This window comes from Genypterus blacodes, unplaced genomic scaffold (genome assembly GCF_046128005.1).
Source record: "Genypterus blacodes isolate CSIRO-AG114 ecotype Tasmania unplaced genomic scaffold, CSIRO-AGI_Gbla_v1 ptg000062l_1, whole genome shotgun sequence".
In the NCBI taxonomy this organism is placed as follows: Eukaryota; Metazoa; Chordata; class Actinopteri; order Ophidiiformes; family Ophidiidae; genus Genypterus; species Genypterus blacodes.
The window spans coordinates 722,209-748,046 of record NW_027466874.1 but is presented as its reverse complement, the minus strand read 5'-3'; the positions used below and the strand labels follow the sequence as shown (position 1 = coordinate 748,046).

Sequence of the window (25,838 nt, the reverse complement as noted above, 5' to 3'; positions counted from 1 at the left end):
AACCAGGGGAGACCACAAGTATGAACGGACAGATGGATGAAGGGATGGAGGGGGGAAAAAAAAAGAGGGGAATAAAAAGACCAGGAAGAGAAAGTAGCAGAAACAGAAAGAGAGAGCGGGACAACAGAAAGCAGAGAGAAGTGAAACGGAAAAAAGAGGAAAGAGGACAGAGTTCAGGTAACGGCGGCAAGGACTGACTAAAAACAAACCAAAGCCAGAGTGACAAAGGTTTGTGGGAGGACTCGTCTAACGCTACGACTTAAGAACACGCTGAGAACCGCTGAAACTTTAGAGTTACGTACACCTATATGGTTTTAATGCATTTTTCCTTAAATCTCAGTGTGGAAAAATATCCTTATTTTCTGCTTTTGATTTTCAGGAAAAATACAATAATATGTTAATATTAAAAAGTGGTGAGAATCAGTGGAATAAAATGAGTGACTTGTATTCTTATTGTTCATTATTTTAAAGCCTATTCTATTATTATTCTACTCAGCAGCAGCTTCACTAAGCAGCACACAACCATTTCTAGGTGCACAGAAATATAAAATCCGGGTGAAAACTGCCTTTTTGAGTCACGTACGTGTAAATTAGTAAAACAAGTAGAAAGAAGCAACAGTGCGGCGTGCGGCGTACCTGATGTATCTCTTCTGGTCGTGCAGAGTTGATGGCGTCTGCAGCAGCTTCTCCAGTAAGAGGCTCCTCAGGGCGCCGATCCTCGTCTCTACCTCGGCATACACTGCACAGGAGAAAACACACACACTTCACACAGCTGTTCACCTTTAAACAATGTCATCAGCCACCGGATCCATAAAAAACATACAGGATAAAATAATAAACTTACCTTTCTTGAAGACGGGGACCTCCGTGTTGCCAAAAAGAGATTTGGCTTTTTCGTAGTCATTGATCACCACATCGTAATCACCCTGAAGGAGGGGAAACAAATCTGTCACACGTCTCAACGAAAACAAACCAAAACACAGATACGACATTGGCCATCATGTAGTGATCCTCTGGTGATGTCATTCCTTGAACACACTATTTAGCCACTTTTATTTTGAAGTTAATTATAGGTTGGACCAGTGTCAGCAGACTTTTTCAGGACTGACAATGATGATATTGTTTTAATTGTTAGCTTTTAAGAACTATACTTTTTGCAAACTACAATTTGCAGTTACGTGATATTTAAGTGCTTCAATGCTCTGTGACTCACTCCAACACCAACAACTAAACTCTCCTTCTTCTTCTTTTAATTGGGCCCATTATTATTAAAATTTCCCCTCTTTCTTCCCCGGTTTGTAAGTTTCTGTGCCCTCTTGAGTGCTGATTGTAAAGGCACCACCTGACTGCACACACGGGTCACAGCGCACCTTCTGGATGTTCCGTTCGATGTTGAGCGGCAGGTTGAAGAGGAACTTGAAACGCTGCAGGACGTTGAGAGCGTTGCGTGTGGAGTCAGCTTTGTCTTTTCGCCCCAAGACCTCCTGGAAAAGAGTATCTGCAGTATCGCTCGCTCCTACAAACAGGAGGCAGGGAGAAAGAGTTAAGAGGCAGGAGAAAATTAGAAATGGAGATACTGTATAAATAAACGCTGACACCACATTTCCCTCTCGCCGCCGCCGCTGCTGCGTATCTGCTTTTCTCACTGCTCTATGTACCTTCTGACAGAGATGACAGAGAACCAGAGCTACACACAGAGAGCGACAACTATCTCTCACCCCAGCTCAGTGGATCCTACACACGTCTCAGCCCGGCTCTGTGGGTGGCCTCCGATGCAAGAACACACTCCACCATGTCAACCTCTTTTAATAAAAAGCGCCCCACCTTCCCCGATCCCGAATATTTCACATTCCTCACTCCCCAGTCTGTGCTCCGACTGATGAGGTGTCATGAAGTTGACATTTTTTTTCAAGGTCGTTCTGCGATTGGCTGATTAGAACGGCGTTTGACGCATTGGATGTGTGGGGTAGAGGGTGAATAGAGGGGCTGTGGGCCCGCGAGTGTGGAGCTGCGGGGATGAAAGCTACGTCCGGCTGGGAGGTTTATTTACTCTAGACTCCGGGAAAAGGAGCCGCTTATTGACCCTCCATTAGAGGAGTCACATTATCATGGATGAGATGAGAGAGCGGGAACACAGGATCTGCTGAGGGATTTACAAAGATGGCTGAACATGTATAATGTGTTTGATGTTTGAGTGGTGTGTGAGTGTGCTTTAAGATTGTTTGGAATTTCTTCACATGATCACTTTCACTAGAGCTCCTCTGTACCGGCACAATATGCAAATACTCCTTATGTGGTTCATGTGTTTGCAGCTCATATTTATTGGGGAAAAGAAACAAAATCGGAGCCAAACGGACCTCTGGGTCTGAACTGAAATTTCGACTGTACATACTGAAAACTGCAGCGGCTATGATTGATTAATATTGATTATGAATTTAACAGTTTTAGCTGTCAAACTTCTTAAAGTTAATTTGGAAAAAAAGAGCAAATGCTTCAGACATTAAAGCTGCATTCAGGTCCTGACCTAACTTTTGTTTTTGGAGCCGACTGAATTGATTTTCAACAGCTCAGGCCCGTTTCACACTGCCTGGATACACAGCGTAGAAGCAGCATAGAACGTTTTGCATGCCCATTTGAACAGGTCACCACATTCACACTGCACACTGGAGCGGAACACAGAGGCGCAGCAATGAAAGATTAAAGTTTGGCAAAGAGTCGTTAGAGCAAAAACAAGAGGGATTAATTAAGTTGTATTATACTACTGTATTATAAGTTCTTGCAAGAACAAAACAAGATATCATTGAACAGTTCTTCATTGATGTGAGATGTGAAAGTAAGATGCTTGCTGCTTTTTAGGGGGGTAAGACTCTGAAATGAATGGTTGCTTACTGTTGAGGATATTTTCTAGACGCTGGGTCATAGATCCCCCGACCTTCTCTGTTCCGTCAGACTCCAGCCTCTGGTGGATGGCTGCAAAACAAAGAAAAGACAGAATTAATTCATATTGTGAAGGCTTGGGACACGCACATGTGGTGAAATAAGACACGATGAGTCACGAGTGCAAAAATAAACATGGCAAAAAGCGCGGAACCAAAATAGGAACCATTTTAGGGTCTCAACACCGAGCAACGTGCGATCCCAAGTGTCCAGAACATTTTCAATTTCAGGAACCGAAGGTAAAACAATAAACAGGCCCTGCCCCAGTGGTAGATGGGAGATAACCTCCCCCGTTCTCCGCCCGCAGATACTGCCGTTGAACCCCACCCCCCTCGTGCTGTTTCCCACGCGAGAGAGGGCCTGACCTTGTCCTCTGACCAGTTCACCTAACCGAAGCCATTACCAGTTGCCGTGCAGCTTTGAGGTCTTGGGACATTTGGAGCCCTTTGACCCGGAGGTAACGCAAATCCAAAATGTTTCATTTGCCTGAAAAATAATATTTTGGAGACGAGAGCCCGGGCCTGGATGCCAAAAATGACTGCTGCTCAGGGGGGAGGAGGAGGAGGAGGAGGGAGGAACTCTGAGATGGCCCCTCGCCATCACTTAGCATGAAAAGCTTTACGCGGGAGAGGGAGTTTAAATAGAGGGAATGAGGGAGAGACAGAGGGGGAGAGAGTGGTGTGGCTACCCCGATGAATAAATAAATGGTGTGCAGTAGTGGGCAGCTGGGTGCTGAGAGGTGCAGGGTGGGTTTATTGACAGAGTGGAGAAGGTTTAGGAGAGCTTCTCATGCATACTTCTGGAGGGATTCAAATATGCAACGAGCACACAAGAAACAGAAACATGAACAAAGAGAAATATGACAACGATCCTCTCATTGCTCTTCTCTCCACTTTCCTCCTCCTCCACCTCACATCATGGCTGCTCGCAAAAGCCTGGACACAGCTGAAGGAGCGGGAGGCAACATGAAGGGGGAGAGTTCTGTAAATAAATATGTGGGTCCGTTCTGACAGACAGAAGCCTCAAGGCAGAGGCTGAGGTATTCCTCAAACACGCTGTTCAAACATACCACTGCCTAATCAGTATGGACACTGCTGCCCCTTTTGTGCACCTCAAGCCGCTGCTCGGTTGTGACCCTGCAGTACGGTCCACCGTGGCTAGAAGCTTCAGATATGAGCCGTATGTAACCACCAGCTCTCTGCATGGCTCCAGTGTTGTTTCCATTACAGGGGAAACCACCTGAGAGAGGGCCGACTGAGCATCGCTAAGCAGATCAAGCTTCAGCACTATACTTTCACTTATATAAGTTGAATTATGAGGTTAACAATATAACATACTGTGGCTTTAACACAAACAAAGAATCAGAAGCAGAGACAGAAGGTTCAGCTCTGTGTCTTTACTGAAGGTAGAGGAGGGGCTGACCTGTCCTCTTTCAACCCTCTGTACAGGCCTGCTTTCTTGTCAAAACTGCCTTTAACTACAGATAACCACGATGGTCAATTCTCCACTCAAATACGGTAAAGATCCTAAAACTAGAGGACAGCAGTCAGGACAAAGAGCAGATGCAGGTGAAGACGTAGGCAGAGATGTTGGTGTGTAAATAGAAGAGAGAATAAAGGTTTAATAGGGCTGAACACACAGGGAGACACACACACACACACACACACACACACACACACATACACACACACACACACACACACACGCACGCACGCCAGGTCTGCTTCTCGTCTCACCCCCACCCCCCCACCTTTTGCCCCTTTGCCAGCTGTGTGTCCTCTGCCTCTGTCACACACTGAAAGGGCGATGACGTCACCGCTAACCTAAACATGGGGGTCAGGTCCCGGATAACGCACAGAGCCAGGACCTGAGGAAGAGCTGCAGCTCCGGCTTCACTTCCTGGAAGCATTGAGGAAAGAAATATGAATAAGAATAAAAATACAGTTTCCCTGATTCTAAAGTGGGAGATGTTTTGACTCCTGCGGGGCTGCTGGGGGGCGGGGGGGTGAAGAATAGGCCCTGGGAATATGGCATTTTTGGAACACAGTAGCTGTGCCGTTTCCTGCATCACCGGGAGACTTCCTTCACACAAAACAATGAAAAAAAACTCAAATTTCAACATTTTCGTAGCAATGGCCCTGGCCTCTCTGACGGGCTGTCAGTCATCCAATCTGCCAAGGCGGTCGTGTCTCAGAAGACCCTCATGACCAAACCTCCCCCCCCTGTTGCACCTCTTTCACCACTCTGCAGTGGCTCCCATGGTGAGTTTACAGAAGCACTTGCTCCGTGTTCCTATTCCTAGCCCCTTGTTGCTAGCCCACCTGACAAAGGTAACAGGGATTCAAGTCGAGAAATGTGGCTCCCAATTCTCGTCCCTTTGTACCCCAGCACTCTATATTACATAACACTCAGCTGGTGTGTTTGGCCTATCATGGCCTGGCAAGCACCAATATTGAAAATCCCATGATTTTCAGTTAATGTATCTGCAAAGAACTCTAAAAGCTCCTTTACATGAACTTTACAGTTCAGTGAGATACAAATATGTTCACTGTTGCCTCAGAAAGTGTTTCCTATGTTTGACATTTGACCCTGAAACATCAGCTGGTGCACAGCTCACCACATAAAGCCAAGTAGCTGAGAGAATGTTGCAGACACGCAGGGCGTAATTGTACCCAAACATCATTGATTTGACAAGAGCTTACTGTCATTACAGCACATAGCGAGAAAGCTAACGGCAAATATCTCAGTGACATAATTGGGATACATGTCGATAATTGCTTCAAGAATACAGACCCTGACCAGAGGCTAGAGTTCTCTTTCCATTTCTCCCCAACTGCCAAAGCCCGACAGTAGTGAATAAGAAGCAAAACAGCACTGATATTAACAAGATTTGTGGTCTGCAGAAGCAACGGCCTCAAACACGCGACTAAACTCAGCCGGTAATAAACGGACAGTCAGGGGAATCTGTAATTCAATCCCTGATGTGGATGGCTCGCTTTACTGGAGATGAAGTGGAGGTGGGGAGAAACAGCAATTATGAGGCGAGAGGGAGAGAAAGAATGAGAGAGTGAGAGAGACAGAGAGAGAGAGAGAGAGAGAGCTAGAGAGAGAGAGAGAGACCTCATGGACACTTAAGTCAGAGTCCTGCTGTTTCCTTCAAATATTTTCTATCCGCCTCATTTCTTTTTCCAGATTTGGCTCTCCTTCCTTTTTTCCACCTGGCCGTCAACGCTGCGTTTGCATTAAAACAACTTATTACTTCTACAAGTCATCAATAGAATTCTCACATGCAGGCTGAGTAGAAAATAAACCTGAGATGAGACAAAAAAAAAGGATTTTAATGGTGATTGATGGAGTTGGAAGAACTTCAGCCTAAACATGGACGTGTAAGGCCCTAACACGCATTCTTACGGCCAGGAGCACGCGAGCGCAATCCAGCCCGCAGCCTATTTCACAGCCACATCTCAGGTGAGGTTGACTTGGACCGACCTCGAAACAACAGAGGACGTGCCAAAGGCTGTGAGACAAAGAATGGATTCACGCGTTCACGGACAGCTGTGTTAACGAGGCCTGGCAGAGCGCCGTCTCAGAGCGAGCCGCTCTCGGGGTTGGCCGGGCTAGCGGCACGCCGGCTGGTATGTGGGTTTGGCCTCGACGTGGCCGCTACACCGAATATCTACACTTGAGCCGTCCACTCTGGGACGCCGCTAGGTTTTTGTTGCGACGGAGCCAAATCCCGTCTGGGAAAGGAAGGAGGCGCTCGAGCTTTGATGAGATGTGATTGGACGACGGCTACGACGGAGTGAAAGAGAAAGAAGTCGTAATATAAGAACTTCAAGATGAAAAGTCCTAATACTGATGAACTAATCTGGTGCTAGGCATTTGAGAGGCTGATACTGAAGTTTAACCACCACAGTCTCTACATACGTTATGACTTCTTTTCTCCAACTATTGTCAGTGTCTCTTTGTGTCTGATTCTCCACAGTGGTCGTCTAATGCTCTGACGTAGAGGACGGGGGGGCTGTTGCTCTGTTGATACCGTGAACCCTGGACAGTGACACAGGTCATAAAACTTCATTATTAACGGCGCTGCTTATGGGCGCCGTGCAGGTACGCATGCGTGCCCTAAAATGGAAAATGAGGGTGAAAGAGAGGGAGAGGGAGACACAGACAGAGAGTGAGACAGAAAGAGTGTGCGTGTGTGTCACTTCCTCATGCAGCAAAAAAAGAGAAAGTATGCAGTGAGCAGATATTTTCTATGTAAATTTGTCTTTCCAACATTGATCTTGGACTTAGTGATGCCTCATTTGAGTCCCAGACCAAAATCAACCTGTGAACCCTGATCATTCATATTTTTGCCGTTTGTGGAGGACGTCTGTGAACCTGGTTTCCTCTGTCTGTGGATGATCTGTCTCTGGGCTCTGTCACTATTGGTGCAGTGGACACACAGTGGGCACGCTGGCTCTGAGTGTGAGCGTGACTGCATTGTTTCCACTGCTCATATTGGGGCCTGTTATCAGCCCTTGTCGCTCTGCCTGCATTGTGTTTGAGGCGCTCCCTTTATTTAGAATCAGACTAGAATCTCCAAACTGAGGCGCAAACACACGGAGAGCAATAATAATGATGGAGGCGGAGAAGTGGACACATAAATAGCGAGGGGAAGTAACTGAGCGGCCACGGTGGGAGAAGAGTAAACAGACAAAAATATAATAGAAGAAATCAACAATTGATTTCAGATACCTGGCAGAGCGACAGCAGCCAGTCTCCTTCAAATGGTACTTAGATCTGTAGGCTGATTATGGGTGTGTGTGTGTGTGAATATGTTTACATACAGCTTAAAACTTCATGTACTGCAATTAAGGCAATAAATAAATATTTTTTTCCAAATGTCATGTATATAACTTTATGCATACAAAGCCATCGTTCAACCATATTTGACTTTGAAATGTGCAAACAAAGCAATAACGTCAGAATGTCAGAATACTATTAACTCCGTCCTGGTATGTGACTTAATTGCATTTTGGTCTTGAACGCAGTACAGACAGATAATTGAAGTACTGAGTGTAAACGTAGTGTGTGTGTTCACTTTAAATCTGTCCAATTTCTCAGCTGTAGGGAGACTCTGGGGAGATGTTATGTGACAAGTGAGAGCTGATCTGATTTTGATGAAGGTGAATTAGGCGTGTTGAGGTTGGCGGGTGGTGCTGCAGCAGCGAGCGGAGGCTTCTCACACGGTGCCTAAATGAGCCTCTTTAATCAACCGCCGCCTGACCACATGTGGGGGAGGGAGGAGAGCCCCCTCGGGACGCGAGCGCACACACAATTTCCAAAAAACAAGAGCTCTTTTTTAAAGCGGCGCCGGAGATTGACGCTTCGGAAATGTGAGTCTTAACTGCAGCCTATTTGGGGGAGAGAATCCAACGGCGCACCAAAAAATGTGTTAATCCCTCTCACCTGCCAGAGCGTCCTGGGCCTCAAAGAATGTACTGAGGCCTCCTTTCACGTAGGCCAGACTGCCCTCGTTCTTCTTAGTGGCCTGCTTCTTCAGAGTGCTGGCTCCCAACCGCAACTGCTCAAAACTGGGGGAAAACACACGCACAAAAGGATTACGTCATTCCAGCCTGATTGTGTTAATTGAAAGAACTACAGTACGTCTTACAACACAGCTGGCGTGCAGCAGCAATGATAATTAATTCCAAGAGAGCGACGAGATGGAGGAAAGCTGCTCCATAATAACTTACCAAACTAAATACCACAGGTTGAGAAAAGGAAAACTTAACTATTATCTAATAGCAACGCCATTTCCAAGTTGAACTTTGCTGACGTCCAATCTATAAGATTGCCAATGGAAACACCGTCAATAACAATCTCACACACGCATTTTTTGACCAGTGTGAACGTGCGTCTGTCTATCTGTCCTGAGTGAAGTTTCCTCCGCAGGAAGAAACAAGTCACCCAGCGAGGTCCAAACAGAGGCCCCTGGTCATGCTGGATCCCGGGGTCTAGGTGACTGGAAGGCTAAGCAGGAGGGAGAGGAAGCAGCGAGAGTCCAAAATAACTCTGTGCCGCTCCGACATGACAGCCAACCGGGCCAGGAACCCTGTAGCTGCTGTTGTGGCTCAATGCAGAGCTGCATGTGATGCTGTTCTTTGCTTTCATAGACGCTCCTTTCATGGCAAGAGCCCGCTTGTCATATTAATGGTATTGTTTGAGAAAGATGAAGTGATATATATGACAGTTCATCTGCTGGCTAACATCTTTGCCCTGGACATTGGTCAGACTTTGGCTGCCTTCCTCTCGCCATCACTCTGAAAACAGACCCACGCTCACTGCTGCCAACAGAGGAGAGCAGTGCGGTTCTCTGTGCACGGAGGTTGAAGTGGGAGCGTGAGGAGTCAAGGGGAAAAACGTGCAGAGCTAATTTGGAGCTTTCCCCATTTTCACACCCATGTGCGTCTGGTCAGCCACTGCAGAAAGCGGGCATGGGTGTCATTTGTCTGCTTTGGAAAGTGAAAGCAAAGCAGAAAATTCAACTCATCTGAAGATTTGAAAGGAGCTGTCTGCATAGAATTCTAACCAATGTTGAGCCAGAACACTATGTTGCAGGTCAACTTTTTATGGATCCCCAGCAACGCTCAACTGAAATAAAATCTGAGTTATGCTTTTTTTTTTTATGTTCTGACTATTTCTTGATAAGTGATTATTAGACATTGTTGTGTGAGTCATCATAACATGGAGCCTACCTGCTGCCACAATGGTTTTCTATGAGGTAGCAGGTAGCAGAGAAGTTCTCACTGGTGAAGTCTCCACTCATTCCTGGAAATATCTGCTCCATGTCTTTCTGTGGGATTTTCCCCCTGCAGGAGGACAAAGAAGAAAAGCAGAAAAACTTACAATTCCACCTTAAATGACAACAAAGAAAATGTAAATAAATATCCAAGTCGACTTAAGATCTGCCGCAAGTGCTTGGCAGAATAAACACAAGTTGGTGCCAGATTTTCCAGCAGGGGGCAGTGTGCAGCCAACAAATACCCATGCAGGGAGACGTTGGCGTGGGAAGTGCAGTGTGTGACGCCTGGGCGCCCCTGGAGGACCCAGTGCTCATTAGAGAAGTTTGATCTCTACTAATGACCCGTGGCCTACACAAACCAAACCCCCCACCACCCACTCTGCTGCTGCTGCGCGCACACGCCAACACACACGCACACACAGGCAGATAGAGCAGCATTACAGTCTGTGATATGGTTAATGGATACCTGAGTTTGCATTTTGTGACGTACGCACAGCACATTTTAAGAACGCAAAAGGTAGTGTCAAAGTTTCGATGGTGGGAGGAAGAAACCCTAGGGAAAGGATTTGAACTACACACAGGAAGGGACCATGGGATTCAAACCCAAGGCAACAGTCACTACACTACGTACTGCAATTAAAACACGAGTACGACATACACATACATGCTCAGAATTGAGACGATTCAGCTGTTCTCAGAGAACACACAGCACACGTGTTGCGTGATCACACTAGCATGTTGAGAAGACCACGGCTGCAAAAAGCGGCTATTATGAGGAAAGACTTCATTTAAGTAATAACAAATCTATAAATCCCTGCTGAACTTTGTACTCACAGTAACAAATATAAGGATTGATGTATATATTTTAGTTTGACTAGATTGAAATCCCACATTCTCATTGTGTTAGATGCTGAGTGACAGAATGAGCTCAGTATGAGATTCAGGGTCGATGCAAAAGGGTAAAATTCATTAAAAAGCGATGAAATACTATATTAATAGAGTAGATGATTAACTGGGCGGTATAAGATTGTCTCTGTGTACCTGAGCAGTTGGAGCTCACTGTGGATAGATGTTCTTCGTCTAATGAACGACTCCTCCTCCACCTCCTCCTCCTCCTCCTCCGGCTGAACATCAGGGGAGCGTTTGTGACACCAACTATTACAGCTGCGTTTGGCGCGTGCAGACCTGCAGCACGTTTAACGCTCCTGTGGAAGGTGAGTGAATGGTACGGCCTGTTTTAGGGGGCTCTTATCTCTTGGCCACGAGCGGTCACTTGCTCCCGGCCCCTCTAACCCAAACAAATATTAATCCAGAAATGCCAGAACCTGACAACACAAACTATACATTACAACATCTACACTCCCTGCCAGGCGTGTGGGAGGCAGCGCTGTGCCGCGCCGCCCGCCACGAGGTAGCATGTGTTGCGTGTGGGTCGCCCTGAGCTTTCCAAATCCCTTTCTATCGTCTTTCTCTCTTGCTTTATACACAATTATTGTGTTTCCACTCCCTGTGTGCGGCGGTCAGAGCGTTGCTGTGTTGGCGTAATATTTCAAATGCCTGCATATGGGGAGAGTTTGTTTCTGTTTAGGGATGTAAACCATGACTCAATGACTACAGCGTGTGTGTTTATGGTTGTGTGATTGTGCTGAGAGATTTTCGTGCACGCGCTTGTGTGTGTGTGTGTGTGTGTGTGTGTGTGTGTGTGTATTTATGTGCTCTCGGCCCGTACTTGTCTATCTCGATGCCCAGTGGATTGCTGGGTCGCAGGGAGAGGGGGGAGATGCCTTTGTTGCGGTCCGTCCTCATGTCGTAGTAGTTCATCTCATCCACCCACACCGCCGACTGGTCCAGGATACCTGCAGGACACAGCAGGGCCAGGCATGACACGCGTCACTCAAGAGCCACAACATGGCCCAGATGTGCCCAGATGTAGACAGACACACACTCACACACACACACACACACACACACACACACACAGTCTCTCAAACCAATCATGATCACGCACACACACCAACCCACACACACAGTCTCTCAAACCAATCATGATCACACACACACACACACAGTCTCTCAAACCAATCATGATCACACAAACACACACACACACACACACACACACACACACACACACACACACACACACACACACACACACACACACACACAGTGTCCAGCAGCAGTCAGATTAGAAGCTTTTCAGCACCAACACGGCCTCGGTGTGATTCAGCAGCATAATCAGCAGAGTTCAGACAGATTTTTGACCGATGAAATTCCCCCGACTAAACGTCCAACCCTAAACTTCAATTGTGGCGTCGTAAGATGTTTCTACGCTTTGAAGAATGAAACGTGGTACCCAAGACTAAATGACACCTTACATAACATCAATGGCACACACATCATAGTTAGCTTTTACAGTAAATATAGAACATTTTGGATAATAACAATGTTTACGCCGACATCTGACTAAAAAGGCATTCGCCTGGAGTTTCTCATTGGTACTTTAAGTGTAATTGTACAGAGAGCGGCGTCTCATACGCTGTGTAAACCGCATTCAGGCGTGTGTCAGTGCGCCACCTACAGATGGATTACTGGTCTGATCATAAACCAATTACAGCCTATAGAATCAGAAATTATAACAATAGCTTTCAAAATTATACGGCTGTAATTTTGCATTTGTTTCTTTTTTTTCCCCCATGAATTTTCCAGAACATTGTCGCTGCTGAAATGAGAGCTGCTGATTGGATGTTTTCATACCAACACTAATATAGTTTTAGTACAAAGGTTTTAGTTTTGGTGCAGATTCTGGTCCGGTTCATTCCGTTGCTCTTACCGATCCTCTCTGGTCTCAGTAACTTGAACGAGACGGTGGATGTTCCGTTCCCTCCGGACTTGGTGGTGACGATGATTTCGCCCTTGTCGTCTTTGGCGGGGCCCACGCGGCACACGATTTTACTCGCCGACATCCATTCGGCCGTCAGCAGGCAGTTGTGGCCGCAGATCGACAGGCCTGAGACGGGAGAGAGAGAGGGTGGGGGAGGGTGGGGGAGAGAGAGAGAGAGAGAGAGAGAGAGTTCAAACCTGAGAGGGTGAGACTAAAGGAGATACGGACACACGGTGACAGCACAAATAAATAAGCTGTAACTCACTCACGCGCACACACACACACACACACACACACACACACACACACACACACACACACACACACACACACACACACACACACACACACACACACACACACACACACACACACACACACACACACACACACACACACACACACACACACACACACTGTGAGGCGAGAGGCACTGGCTCAGGCGGCATTGGCCTCTATCAGCAAGTTTAGTCAACCTGTCACCAGGGGGGTTAAAGTTCAAGTTGGGGTCACAGTGGGTGTGGGTGGCCCCAATCTTCCTTCCTCTCACTCAGCTACTTCATCCTCACGTGTGACTCTTCACTGTTAAGTGGCTCATTAGCGGCACACTGGGCGCTCCGTCGCTACATCTGTCCTCCTTCAGCACACTCAGTAAGACAGGAACGGGCAATTACTTTGACGTTCCAGCAAAGAGAATTCCAAAAAGCCTCACCAGTGTGTGTGTGTGTGTGTGTGTGTGTGTGTGCGTGTGTGCGTGTGTATGTGTGTGTGTGTAATCAAACATCACAAAAAAGCCTGCAAGAGTTGATCAACAAATAGCCCATAAAACCGTGAATAATACGCCCATTAGAGCTCCATTTCCTGCCTCTGTTCTCTGCTGGCCACTTTGTTTGAATACATACACACTCACACACATTTGTGCATATCTAATTGGCTAATTCCAGGCCCCGGGGACGTTCCCGGTCAGAAATAGAGCCGTATCATTCGGCCGGAGAGCGGCGTGCCAAGGAGCAATGTGTGAGTCCTCACAAACAAAAAGGGGCGAGGGAGGAATTGGCTAACAGGAGGGGAAATATGGACAGAAAGAGAGTGACGCTCTAACCTAATGAGAACAAGATGGAGGCAGAGCATCTGTGTGGCTCTGGATTAGGAACAGAGAACATCAGAAATAACTCCACTTTATATTTGTGACCTTGAACGTCCGTGTTATCTAAATACATCAGAAATACGTCTTCCCTCTTTGTACAAAAGGGAGCGACTCATCAACAGAACGAGTCAGAGCAGATGAATCACATCAAACACAAATGTTGCAATATTTTATGTGTGTGTGTGTGTCTTTTGTTTTCAAGAGCTTTAATTTGTCATGTTTTCTTATAACGCTGTTCAACTACTTGTCCCTGTAACAAATGACTGAGGGGTTTTGCAATCTTCTGAAGAGCTTTCATTACACTACATTAAAATATAACTAAGATTTAAAAAGTGTAAATTCACAACGGATGGATTTGAGGTTAAAACTGCAGAAAGAAATGATAAAAACATGCGATTTAATTTAACCTCCTGTCAAAATGATCTTTCTTTAAATAAATATTATCATAATGCAGATTGTTTTAAATATCCATGTCTGCATTACAGCCAGAAAGTTTAAATAAAACAGCTACGATATGTTTTCTAATTACATATCATTTGTTAATTCTAAATAAACTTGACTATAGAAATGTGCGTTAAGTTCAGGCTGTTTCTTTTTGTGCTAAACTTATTAAATGGTCATGAAAGGAAATGTAAACAGTTAAAAAACGTGATGAAATTCTTATTCCAGAGAGGAAAAAAAAATCAGGCTGTTCCTTTACGTTTCACATAAACAAAAATAAACTGAACACCGGCCGGTTTGAGAAAAAAAAAAGGCCCGTTGTGGTTTGTTAATAAAATCATTTAATATGACAAAATATCCTAAAGTGCAGAAATGAAATGATAAAAAGTAACTTTGTGTTTCAGCTACGAGACGAGTTACTGAAATGAAAATCAGGAATAAATGAAAATTCCTGTGCAGCAAATAAATTCTTGACATTTTGTATATTTTAATTTGTGTATTTGTGGAGGTGAATGTATTCATCTACACACTGTACACACACACAAATCAGTAACACTTCAAATTATGTTCAAATCTTTATGTTCAAAATGATGTTCATCCAAAGCCAACAAAAATACTAAACACACCTAAAACAATCTGACTCACCATTAAACTTACTGCACACGTATGTTTATTAGATAAATGTGAGCACGCAGACTGGGGACCATCTGCTGTGGACACGTGTGTGTCTGTGGTCAGTGGATGAGTGGGCGAGTGTCTCACCTATGAGGTCGGTGGGTCCGGTGCCCAGGTTCTCTCCTCGGATGGTGACTTTGGTCCAGGCTGCGCCCTCGTTGGGCGAGATGCCCGTGACCAGGGGGGGCGGGCGGGGGCGAGACATGGTGGCCAGACGGCGGCAAGACGGAGACAATCTGCACGTGTGTGTGTGTGTGGAGAAAGACCAGGACAGACAGAAACACGGGATTATTATTAGCTCATTGTTGTGCAAATTAGAAGATCACAATTTCCGAACTGGTTAACACAGAATAGTAAAAACACAGAACATTTACTGGTTCCAGCTTGTAAGCTATAAAAATGTGCTTGCTTTCCTTTGTTTTGTATCATAAAACATGATTTTGCGACAGATGTAAAACGGGTATTTTTTAACACATCCGTTATGGAAAATAGTTTTAGGCATTCATCATCAGTTTTGACATCTCAGACTCAACAAAAAACCACTTAAGAAAAACTTCCACAATTACTGACAATTAAAATAATTGTGAGTTGCAGCTCCAGTGAAAGTAAATAATAAACTTATTAATCTGCAAATTGCACAGAACTTCCACGAGTGCATCAGAAGAACCTGGAGGATATTACCCCCTAAATACATTAAAAACTATGATCTATATGAATATGAACCCCTGTGTATATGATCAGCCCTTCATCGTGTCAGATGTGTGTGTGTGTCAGCACTGAACTGGGCCTCCATCGCCCACCTGTTGCATTAGATGAACAGTGATATTACAGCGGCGTTTTTTTTGCCGTTGGTGTTAATTTCCCCCCCGTAGGTCTGCAAACAGTGAATATATGTCCTGCAGCAGTTATCTCTCAGATAATAGGACAAATAGAGACGGGAGCCAAGTATGAGGGAGCAGACGGAGAGCAGGGAGGAAGGGAAGAATGTAAACCTCACGGCGAAGGATAAATAAACCTGGCCTCCCCAATCATCCCACATGAGCCCACACAACACAGAGCAGAGCAGCAGCGCTTCCAAGGAGCGCCCATGCACATCGCTGCATGTAGGGGCGGCGGGAGGAGGGAGAGAAGGAAACGTTCCAATTTCCAAATGAAGAAATGAAAGGATGCATTTCAGCTGCGCAGATGTTTGCTAATACACACACACACACACACATGTTTGCTAATAAATGACCGCTGACCTATCTGGACTCTATGAAGCGGCTTCGGCAAAAGCTTCCGCCCTTCTGCCGAGCAGCCAGAACACGTCCGCTGCAAACAATGAGACGCAGTTCACACACATCATGCCGCTCACAACTGGGCCGCAACACAGCGTCCATCTGTCAACAAACACTCAAATATGGAACAGAACTCAAACTACTTTGACTTCTACTGAAACTTTCGTTACTGTATTGTAATTCCATACCAGGGGTAGAGTGGTGGGTGTGCTGAGGATACATTATATTCTTTAAAACTAAAGGTAAATGGAATTATATAACAATCACATGTTCACAGTAATGTTGTTGCCCTAGTATCGGAGGTCTGTCATCTGTAAAATACCAAGAGGGGCAAACAGAAACAAGAATAACTTCTGGAAGCAGTCATGGAAAAATCAGCAGTGTGGTATAACTTCAGTATGGACACTTTGATACGTGTGACATCACGACTCAAAGGCCATCATCCACAATTGTACTTCAAGTAAAGGCATAGAAATAACAGCAGTAAACATCTGAAATTCAAGTTGTTTTCGTGCAGAATCTCCCTTGTATGTTGATTTTGTACCTCCAGATCAGTACAAGTATAACACGCTACACGCTGCAGTAGAGTATATCCTCTGACTAATTTCTTTTTCCAGCACACTTCATTTAGACGCATTAGACTTACAAGGTTTTCACCCCACAACTACGTCTTATTCCTCTGCCTGCGAGATAAATGTGTCCGGGAAACTGCAGGTGCAAACATGAATGTAGAGAAGAGGAGGATCCAACACGCGCATGAACACCTAAAAGCCGCTCCACATCAAGCTAGAAGTTCAGTTAGATATAAACATGTTGACCTCTGACCTTTGACACTGCATGTATCATCCCGAGAATTGTCAAATTTCAGAGATATTTTTACAGGTTATCATTTCTCCTTTTGACTTGATTTGATCTATGAGGGGGGAAAAGGTCATCAGTGAAGCAGGACAGCAGTGGGGGCGATGCAGATTCTGACCTGGAAACCTGCGCAAGGAGGAACTTTTCTTGGAATCTGCTCCACCGCAGACACCCGGACCCCTCCCACCCCCAACCCCCGTCGGGATTTACCGCGCGTTGTCGGAGGAAATGGAAGGGCCGTGGATCTGACATGATGAAGATAAGAGGTTAACAGGCCTAAAACAAGAGCCTGGCATGTCCTTCATCAATCCCATATGTTGGAGTGGGAGCGCGAGGGGCAGAGGACCGGCCCGGGAATTCTGACTCTTGTTTCCAGGAGTGCTTCTATGCTATCCACCCCCCCCCCCCCCCCTCCCCACCCCGGTCTTGGAAATACACGTGCACAAACACGCAGATAGCCTGCCCACACACGCACACGCGCACACACACACACACTCACAGACAGACACACACACACACACACACACAAACACACACTGGGCAGAATGACAGCTCAGCTCCGTTGCGTGCGAGGGGCCCGAGCTGGTGTTGTGTGGTCTGTGTGTATGTGGAAGGATCTGCGGAGAAGAGGTCTGGGCAGTGTGTGTGTGTGTGTGTGTGTGTGTATGTATGTGAGTGTGTGAGAGAGTGTGTGTGAGTGTGTGTGAGTGTGTGTGTGTGGTCTGGGTGTGTGGTCTCTGGCGCGGGCCTGGGGAGAGCCTGCTGACGGCTGGGATGAGAAAAGAGCCGCTGTGTTTACTTTACTCTGGGGGCTGTGCATGGACACGGGAACACTGCCCAGACCCCTCTCTGTAACACTAGAGCGCACACACACACACATGGGTACACACACACACACACACACACACAGCCACGCAGACACACACACACAGACACACACACACACAGAGACTCCCAGAAAGTAAAAGGGACACTCGCACAAGTCTCACATCACGCACCATCAGAAACACCCTGCAAAAGGGGGAACAGAACCTATCAGTGTATACACGTCGGGGCTTAGCCGTGAACCGGTTTTCCCTGCGAGTAACGAGAAGAGGGAAACAAAAGGTTTCCGCCGCTCCGACTGGAAACACCAGGCACCAAGTGGGCAGCTTTTTTCCACAAGAGGGCTAAAGCTCTGAACCTCCAGGGGGCATTAGAGGATCCCTGTAGGATCAGCATGTGTCATAGCGTGAAGGCTTTATTTCATCATGACAACACGGGTCCTGGTTCAGCCCAGTTTCCTTTGCCCCATTCTGCCTCAAGCATGGTGCTGAACCCCCCCCCCCCTTCCCCCCCCCCCCAGCCCTGTGTGTCAGCTAATAGGGCTAAAGAGGCAGGTTTGTTTTGGTTGGAGGCCTCCTCACAAACAGCAGGGCTGGCTCAGGTCTGTGTGGTAGCGGTGGACGTCTGAGGATCTCCTCTTCGTCTTCCTCAGCTCCGTCCTGCTGCAACGCCACAGACCACGGGAGAAAAAAAAAGAAGAGGGTCCAAACAAATCTTTGCGTCACGTGAGACCGTTTAATTTTCACGTACCGCAAGAAGGACCAAAGAAACACGCCGACCGCGGCTCGGCGGCAAGGATGGGTTTTGTTTCTCACGATGAAGAGAGAGAAGAGAAGGTTCAGATGAAAGATGACCAGAACAAGTCGCTCTTTCACATGCTTTCACATGAACAGAGATTTACTTCAGTTGAATGAAGTTGCATATTTTGACAGTCCAAATTATTTTTGATGATTTAATGATTTTTTATGTTGTTTAAATTATAAAGTCATATTCTACTTTTAAATTCAATCTGTTTTAATTCAATCGCATGATGTTTTATTGTCTACATCAGAAAAGTACAAATATTAAAAACTGAGCATGAATTGTTTTTATGCCAAATAGTTTTTAGTGTTTATTGATTCAGGTTAGGTCATGTGATTCTCTCATGTGTTTCTTCTTCTTCTTCTTTTGTTGATTGACACACATCAGGACACAGAGATCTTGATGTGCAGCAAAGATTGTTTCAGCAGATTATGTTTTCAGTTTTCCTTTTTCCTTTTAAAATGAAAAACTAAAAGATAAATGATGATACAAACTCTTTTATCTAATTTTATTATAAATCATTTTGGGGTTTTATTTTGTATTTTCTTAACAGAGGAGAAGTAGCAAAATTAAAAAACAAATAAAATCCAAAACATTAAATAATTACAGTGCCAAAACGTTACAATAAGAAATAAAGGATCAGATCAGAAGAAGCCACACCTCACATTTGGGGGGAAACTTATGTTACATTATTAATATTATATTACATGTCTCAATCAGCTGTTTAAACTGTTTCTGGGTAATATACTGTAGATGAACTAATTGATGGTTTGAGCAATATAATGACTTCACAAACAGGGAGGAGGGGGTGAGGGTGGGGGGGGGTGGGGGGTCCATGAGAGGGCATCTTTATCTGTCTGAGCTGACACATGAACACACGCCGCCACATGTCTGCGTGGTGAATGAGGCGTTCATGCTTCAGATCCCAGTTAAACGTGACTCACATATGGCAGTGATTGGCAAGCGCGCACGTGTGTGTGTGTGTGTGTGTGTGTGTGTGTGTGTGTGTGTGTGTGTGTGTGTGTGTGTGTGTGTGTGTGTGTGTGTGTGTGTGTGTAAGAGAGGGAGATGGGTTTAGGGGGCACAAAGGGACCCTTTTAGACAACTCATCACCCGTGCCCCCCCTCTCCGTCTCCCATCAGAGCAGCTAACTCAGTGCGCCGGCGGCTCGTCGGCCCCCCCACACTAACACTCTTCCTCTCCGTGCTCCCCAACATTACACAAACACCAGATTCCATCAAAGCCCCCCCCCCCCCCCCCCCCCCTCTCTGAATGCACAGAGCCGGCCACACATCGCCCCGCCTGAGATGAGAGACCTGAGCACACTGGGCTGTGCCGAGCCTGAAACAATCCTCCTCAGTCTGCACTCACACTCCGGGCCTGAACGGAGCCACGCACCGATACAATATGGACATACGCCCCCCCGCAAAACATGCCTGGGCAATATATGGGCAAAATGTGATCATGATACTGTATATGTGACTGGCCCCTCCTGCTTGAGTACGCCAGTAGTAGTTTGTTAGAGTGTTTGAGTATTCTTTAAATATGCACGGAGTATCTTGAGCTACAATGGCGCTTTAGAGGTATAAACAAATAACAAATACTGTCTATCGTAGCCTCAGTCAATCCACACATACATGTACGTACAATTCACTCCACCGCCACAATGTCCCTATGATTGATGCACTCATTGCCATCTGTATTACTTCAAATTGAAATAGCTGCAGCGTAGATAAACTTGCCAGGTTTGGAATGTCGTTACTTATCTGACTAAATGCGTCTCTGTCACAAGGATTTTCTATTGAAGTTTTCATACAGTCTTAGATAAACACAAAGTCCAACATTTTTTAAATATGGATCTAACGACACCAGAAAGCGGGTCGGGCTCAAGGGTGAGCCCGGCTCTGTTTAGATGGTATCAACACAAGCTGAGCCGTAACAGATGCTGCAACCACCGGCCGGTCAGTCAATTCTTCCAGCGTGAGTCAGCATCTCCTGCGCCAGAGAGAAGGAGGACACGGAGATCAGACGAGGAGCCTCTGGTTCACCATCTGACCGTCCTCACGTCTGCCCACTGCCTCTCATCTCATCTGTTTGTTTGTTTGTCAGTCTCGAGTTGCTTTTTGGGTTCAAAAGAAACGGAACGCCCCCCAATTTCTAATTTTAAAATGGCGTCATAATAACCAACAGTGAACAAAGCTCGGGCAGGAAGATGTTTTCAGAGGGTTTAGCAAGTGAAGACAGGCGGCGCTGCCAAATGACACGGAGGTTTGAGAGGAGCCTCAGACCTTCATCAGACCTTCCTCAGGCTCACTGTCACACCGCTGACCCAGCTGCTTCACATTACAAAGGAGCACGGGTGTAAAAGATGCAGTGATTTCTTTTAAGGTGGCATTGATCCAGAACCAATAATCAATTATTTGGGGCAAAATCAAATAAATGAAAAAAGCAATCCTCCGTAAACAACATTCCTCGTTAAACCGTTCTTCTGCCTCCAGGTTCGTTCACATGTTCAATTCTGGTGCTGCTTCACAGACTGGCAGCAGTACGGTAAACGATTCAATGTCAAGCCAGGTTTGGAATTAGATGCTTCCAAACAAATTAATCAAACTGTGGTGGAAAGTAAAGATTTTGCCTGCAACAAATTCTTCCCTAAATAATCTCAATCGAATCCAAACACTTTGGGGTTAAAAACGTTCAGTCTCCAGAGTGAAATATAAGGGAAATGTTGAGGCTTGTAATTTGTATACCGCTGATTAAAAGGATCAGTCTATGAATCAATCTACAGACAATTTAATTCTAATAATCAACCAATTCCGCTGTTTATCAAGCGAAAAAACCTTCAACAGTATTTACACGTGAAGACTTGCTTATCTCCCGTTTCATAACATTAAACATCTTTGAACTGTTACTCAGGATGTGTGACGCTTTGGCACATGATGCATGACTTTGTTTACAATTTAGACTCTTGACAATTACTGAGATTATCAGCTTCTCCATTAAAAACTAATGAAAACCATCATTAGGTCTCAGTGAGCAGGTTGGACCCGTCAGTGCTCCAGCGTGTCTCTGTTCAGCTGAGACCCCAGCTTAGAGCCCCTCTCTGTCTGTTTGGGAGCTCCAGTGTGGTCCAGCCGGGTCTGACTGGGTCAAGGAGAAAACACTGTGAAAACCAGAGCGAGGCTGTCGGCGGGGAGGAGGCCACCAGGTGGGGGGGGGAGGGGGGGGTTGTGGGGGGTGAGAGAAAAGTGCCACTTCACAAACAAGGCCTGACCCCCATTGCCGGAGTCACCCGGGGGGCTCTGCAGAGCAGCGGCACGGAGGAAAAGCCCCCAAAACACGGCCCACCACATTCCACCAAAACAAACACCGAGGGCCACCCAAATTTTTCAATTAGAGCTCCAGGAGGGGGCAGGAAATGGATCAGTGTGGCCTCGCTCCCATCCCCCCGCTCAGGGGAAGAGAGAGCGCTGAGACACGCGGCGTGGAGCTCAGCTACTGGCTCTCAGGCGGCTCCTCTACATGCACTTTACAACTTAGATCAGACTGTGATTGAGGCAATAAACAATTTTTTCCTCACATCACACATAAACCGTTGTTAGGTGGAAAGTTTGCTCACTCTGAATACCTGCCTGCTCTCACTGCAGTAAAGGAGCAGCACGCGTCTTACAGCACTCACACTGCACGCTAGAGCTGTGCGGCCAACCATCCCAGAGGTGATGGCAACAAAAAACTAAACTCTATGAACAAACTGTTGATGAAACGGTTACATTTGTAGCATGAAAAGCGATCACGCAATGTGTGGCGTACATACAGAGAGCAGCGGTGAAACACAAATCCATCCATGTAAACATCCTACTTGTACTAAATTGCTGTACAGAGCAATAATCGCCGTCTAGTGCAGTGACTGACATATGTATTGATTATTACATTCTTCATGTAAAATATATTGATACATTTGTTTCTATTTGAGTAATGATTAATGACATTGTTTAATTTATTTTATCATTATTATGGATTCAACATGCCACATATACGTATATCATTGTCCCAAAAATACCCACGTTATGAGCCAATAGAACTTTATCAGGTATTGTTACTCTCGTATTTTAATACTCACTGCAAAACTCCAGTGTCGCTAAAGATCTGAAAGTAACTTAACTTATATAATTATTCTTGAAAATGCCAATTTAAAGGCAGCGCAAACAGCAGCAGCTCAGTATGCAGAGAGCAGCGTGACCTGTAACTCTACACGTGTTGAGACTGACAGTGTGGCACAACAGTGGAGGTCTTTAGGCTTTTTGAGAAACTAATATCTTAACCTTTAGCCTGATAGAAAATAACTTTGTGAAATTGCTCTGTGAGGGCTGCAGATAATGATTACTTTCATCATTGGCCAATATATTGAATTATTTTGTTTAAATGAACTGCAGAACTGCTATGAAAATATTAAAACAAGCTAATTAATGTCTTTATATTATCACATTTTTAAAGATGTAAGCAACAACTGTTTTTTATCTGTCCCTGATAGATAGATTACTTTAACACCTTATTAGTTATAAATCTGGTGTCTGATGTTCATCTTCCTAATTCATTCATCATTTGAGCACTACGAACACACCACAATTGAAAAGCTGCTCGTCGACTTTCATCATCTCTAACACAGATGCTGTGGCTGATTTATAACCAAAGATATTCACATGTGCACATACAAAACGTGCAGAAGGCTTCAAAGAGCGGCTGAAACGCTAGAGTAAGTGTAAGAAAGTAAGTAGAGTTTGCAACATTAATAAATCTAAGATGTGTAAGAGCACACTGATGATGATGATAATGATCATGGTGGTGATGTCAGTGTCACAGACCAAGATGTACACATAAACAGAATCAATGTGTGTGTGTGTGTGTGTGTGTGTGTGTGTGTGTATAAGTGTAGCTGCTTCCCTCTGTCTACTACATCAGACTAAGATGCTTCCACGCCTGAATAAACCGAGATACAATCACATGTTCCTGTTGTGTGTGCTGTCACTCTTGTATTCTCGTTTTAAGCTCTCCTGCTGCTCTGGACTTGCATCATTATTGGCTGAATAGAACAGCTTGTTGAGCAGCTTGTTAGATTAATAAAACACGCATATTTGGTTCCACTTATCCAGATAACAAGCATTGTTATTGTTATTTATTCATCAGATCCGGTTCGGTTCTGTTGGATGACAGCTAACGAACTCAAGCCGCGTCTCTCCGCTGTCTTCTATTAACTTCTGTCTTTGATCGAGGTCGTGTTTCTCATTATATGATAATAAGCAGATAATAATGCGCCATGAGTCATTTTAGAGGAAAGACTTTCTGCTTTGTTGACAATTTGACAGCGGACGCTAGCGTTAGCTTAGCCTGCTTAGCTCGCTAACTGCTCGCGCTGCGGGGCTAAGCAGAGTCTGTCATTTGCGTTAGTCGGTAGCTTACATAAACGTCATTTGTACAACCGTCCTGACGTTAGTACTTTGACTTTGCCTCGGACATTTGAATGGAAACAGAAAAATGTTACTTACGGTCACTGCGGCTGGACAGCAGACACAACTTCCTGTTTCTATAAGATACTTCCGGCATCCTCTCGGTCCCAGCGCTGAGCCTGAGCGATATAACGGAATGAGACGAGGAGAAACTTCAATAAATAAATACATTAATTTAGAATATGATAATTTTAAGAATAATATAAAAAGATTACATGTTAAGATGTCACAATACAAATAACAAACGTAGTATTAGTACATTATTAAAAAGTGAATGTTTGCAATATTAATTACCTAAACAATTTGTAAGTACTATGATACTGACAAATCACAAGAATACTAGATTAATGACACATTATCGTGATTTGAAAAAAATATCTTTCAGATAAGAAAGTGTAGAATGATTGATTTATACTTATAACTCCTACTTATTATGAGAAATAATTAATTAATTCTGTACTTCATTTCCTGAAATTGTTATAACGTCAAATCTGGTCGGTCAAATCTTGAGGGGAAAGAAAATAGTCACACACACACACACACACACACACACACACACACACACACACAAAGCTTCACTGACCCAACATCTGAGTGAAGCATTTTGATGCAACATGTCCCTTCATTCATGTTTGTCATGTTTTGATTTTGTACATAATTACGGATATACATATTGTACAGAATTGACGTGACAAGTTGTTATTAATCTGTCATAGCACTACTTGTTCACTGTGATCCGTGAATCATCATCTTATTCTGTGCTTGGAGGTGATGTAATACAAAATGGTTGGAACCATGACGGGCCTGTATGGTTCCCTGACGTGTGAGATGTCCTTTCATCAGGGAGAGAGTGTGAGAATGCTGAGGCCCGATGGGAGTCCGCTCCTTTCCTCTTCTCTCCTTTCACGGTGCATCACTGAGGTATTTCCACTTGTTCTGGGAAAGGCGCAGCATCATTAGAAATCCAACAGAGACCACCCAGGCACACACTAGAACGCTGATACCATTACATTTAGCTCACCAAATTGTGCAGGGCAGAAAGAATTTCTCTGATAAGGCAAGGCCCAATCCCCGGGGAGACCCTATTGTCCAATTAGAGAGGGCGATCTGATAACTGAGGGATCAAACTGCGATTCGTGAGTTTGGCCTCTAATCAGCGCAGATGCTGATGCAGCACACAGGCCGTTTGTCTGCATAAACACTCAGAGCAATGACGCTGGAGGATTCAGATCTGAGTCTCAACGGAATACATTTGCCCGTGAAAGAGAAGAACGGAGGGACATGACAACACACAAGAACAATCTACGCACCAGTGGGTTATGCGGTGCAGATGTCATAAATGTTAATTATATACCAACGACAGAGATTTTCACAATGACTTCATTCTGTACTGACTCGCTTTATTTATTATGACTGCCATAGAGGGCATTCATGCAGCATATAGGCATAAAACAATCATAGTCAGCACCAGTAAGGCCATAGACAATCCAAGTATACTTATATGACTTAAATACAATGTTCAACATCAAACATTACAAGTGCTCCGTTTTTGACAAGGCCTCCAACAAAAGCATCAAAATCCAGAATAAACATATAAAATGTCTGTCATTAATCATCCTGAGTAATTATGCCTGTTCATCCACGCAATGTAAAACAGGCTGAGTTACTGCGAGGTGTTCTGGATCCATACACGCTCTGT

The 25,838-nt window shown here is 45.1% G+C and overlaps 1 protein-coding gene across 1 annotated transcript in view; it reads right to left on the bottom strand.

The window, feature by feature from the left end:
• exoc2 (exocyst complex component 2) overlaps positions 1 to 24,234 on the bottom strand; it is a 39,806-nt gene extending 15,572 nt beyond the window's left edge. Inside the window, exons 1-10 of the mRNA XM_076154484.1 lie at positions 24,179 to 24,234; positions 14,962 to 15,110; positions 12,561 to 12,737; positions 11,457 to 11,583; positions 9,681 to 9,794; positions 8,392 to 8,516; positions 2,890 to 2,970; positions 1,371 to 1,516; positions 845 to 926; positions 637 to 739 (exon numbers count right to left, since the gene is read on the bottom strand). Of these exons, the coding sequence (XP_076010599.1) occupies positions 637 to 739; positions 845 to 926; positions 1,371 to 1,516; positions 2,890 to 2,970; positions 8,392 to 8,516; positions 9,681 to 9,794; positions 11,457 to 11,583; positions 12,561 to 12,737; positions 14,962 to 15,079 (1,073 nt within the window). The 5' untranslated portion in view covers positions 15,080 to 15,110; positions 24,179 to 24,234. The remainder of the gene's footprint in view (positions 1 to 636; positions 740 to 844; positions 927 to 1,370; positions 1,517 to 2,889; positions 2,971 to 8,391; positions 8,517 to 9,680; positions 9,795 to 11,456; positions 11,584 to 12,560; positions 12,738 to 14,961; positions 15,111 to 24,178) is intronic.
• Positions 24,235 to 25,838: the final 1,604 nt, after the last annotated feature.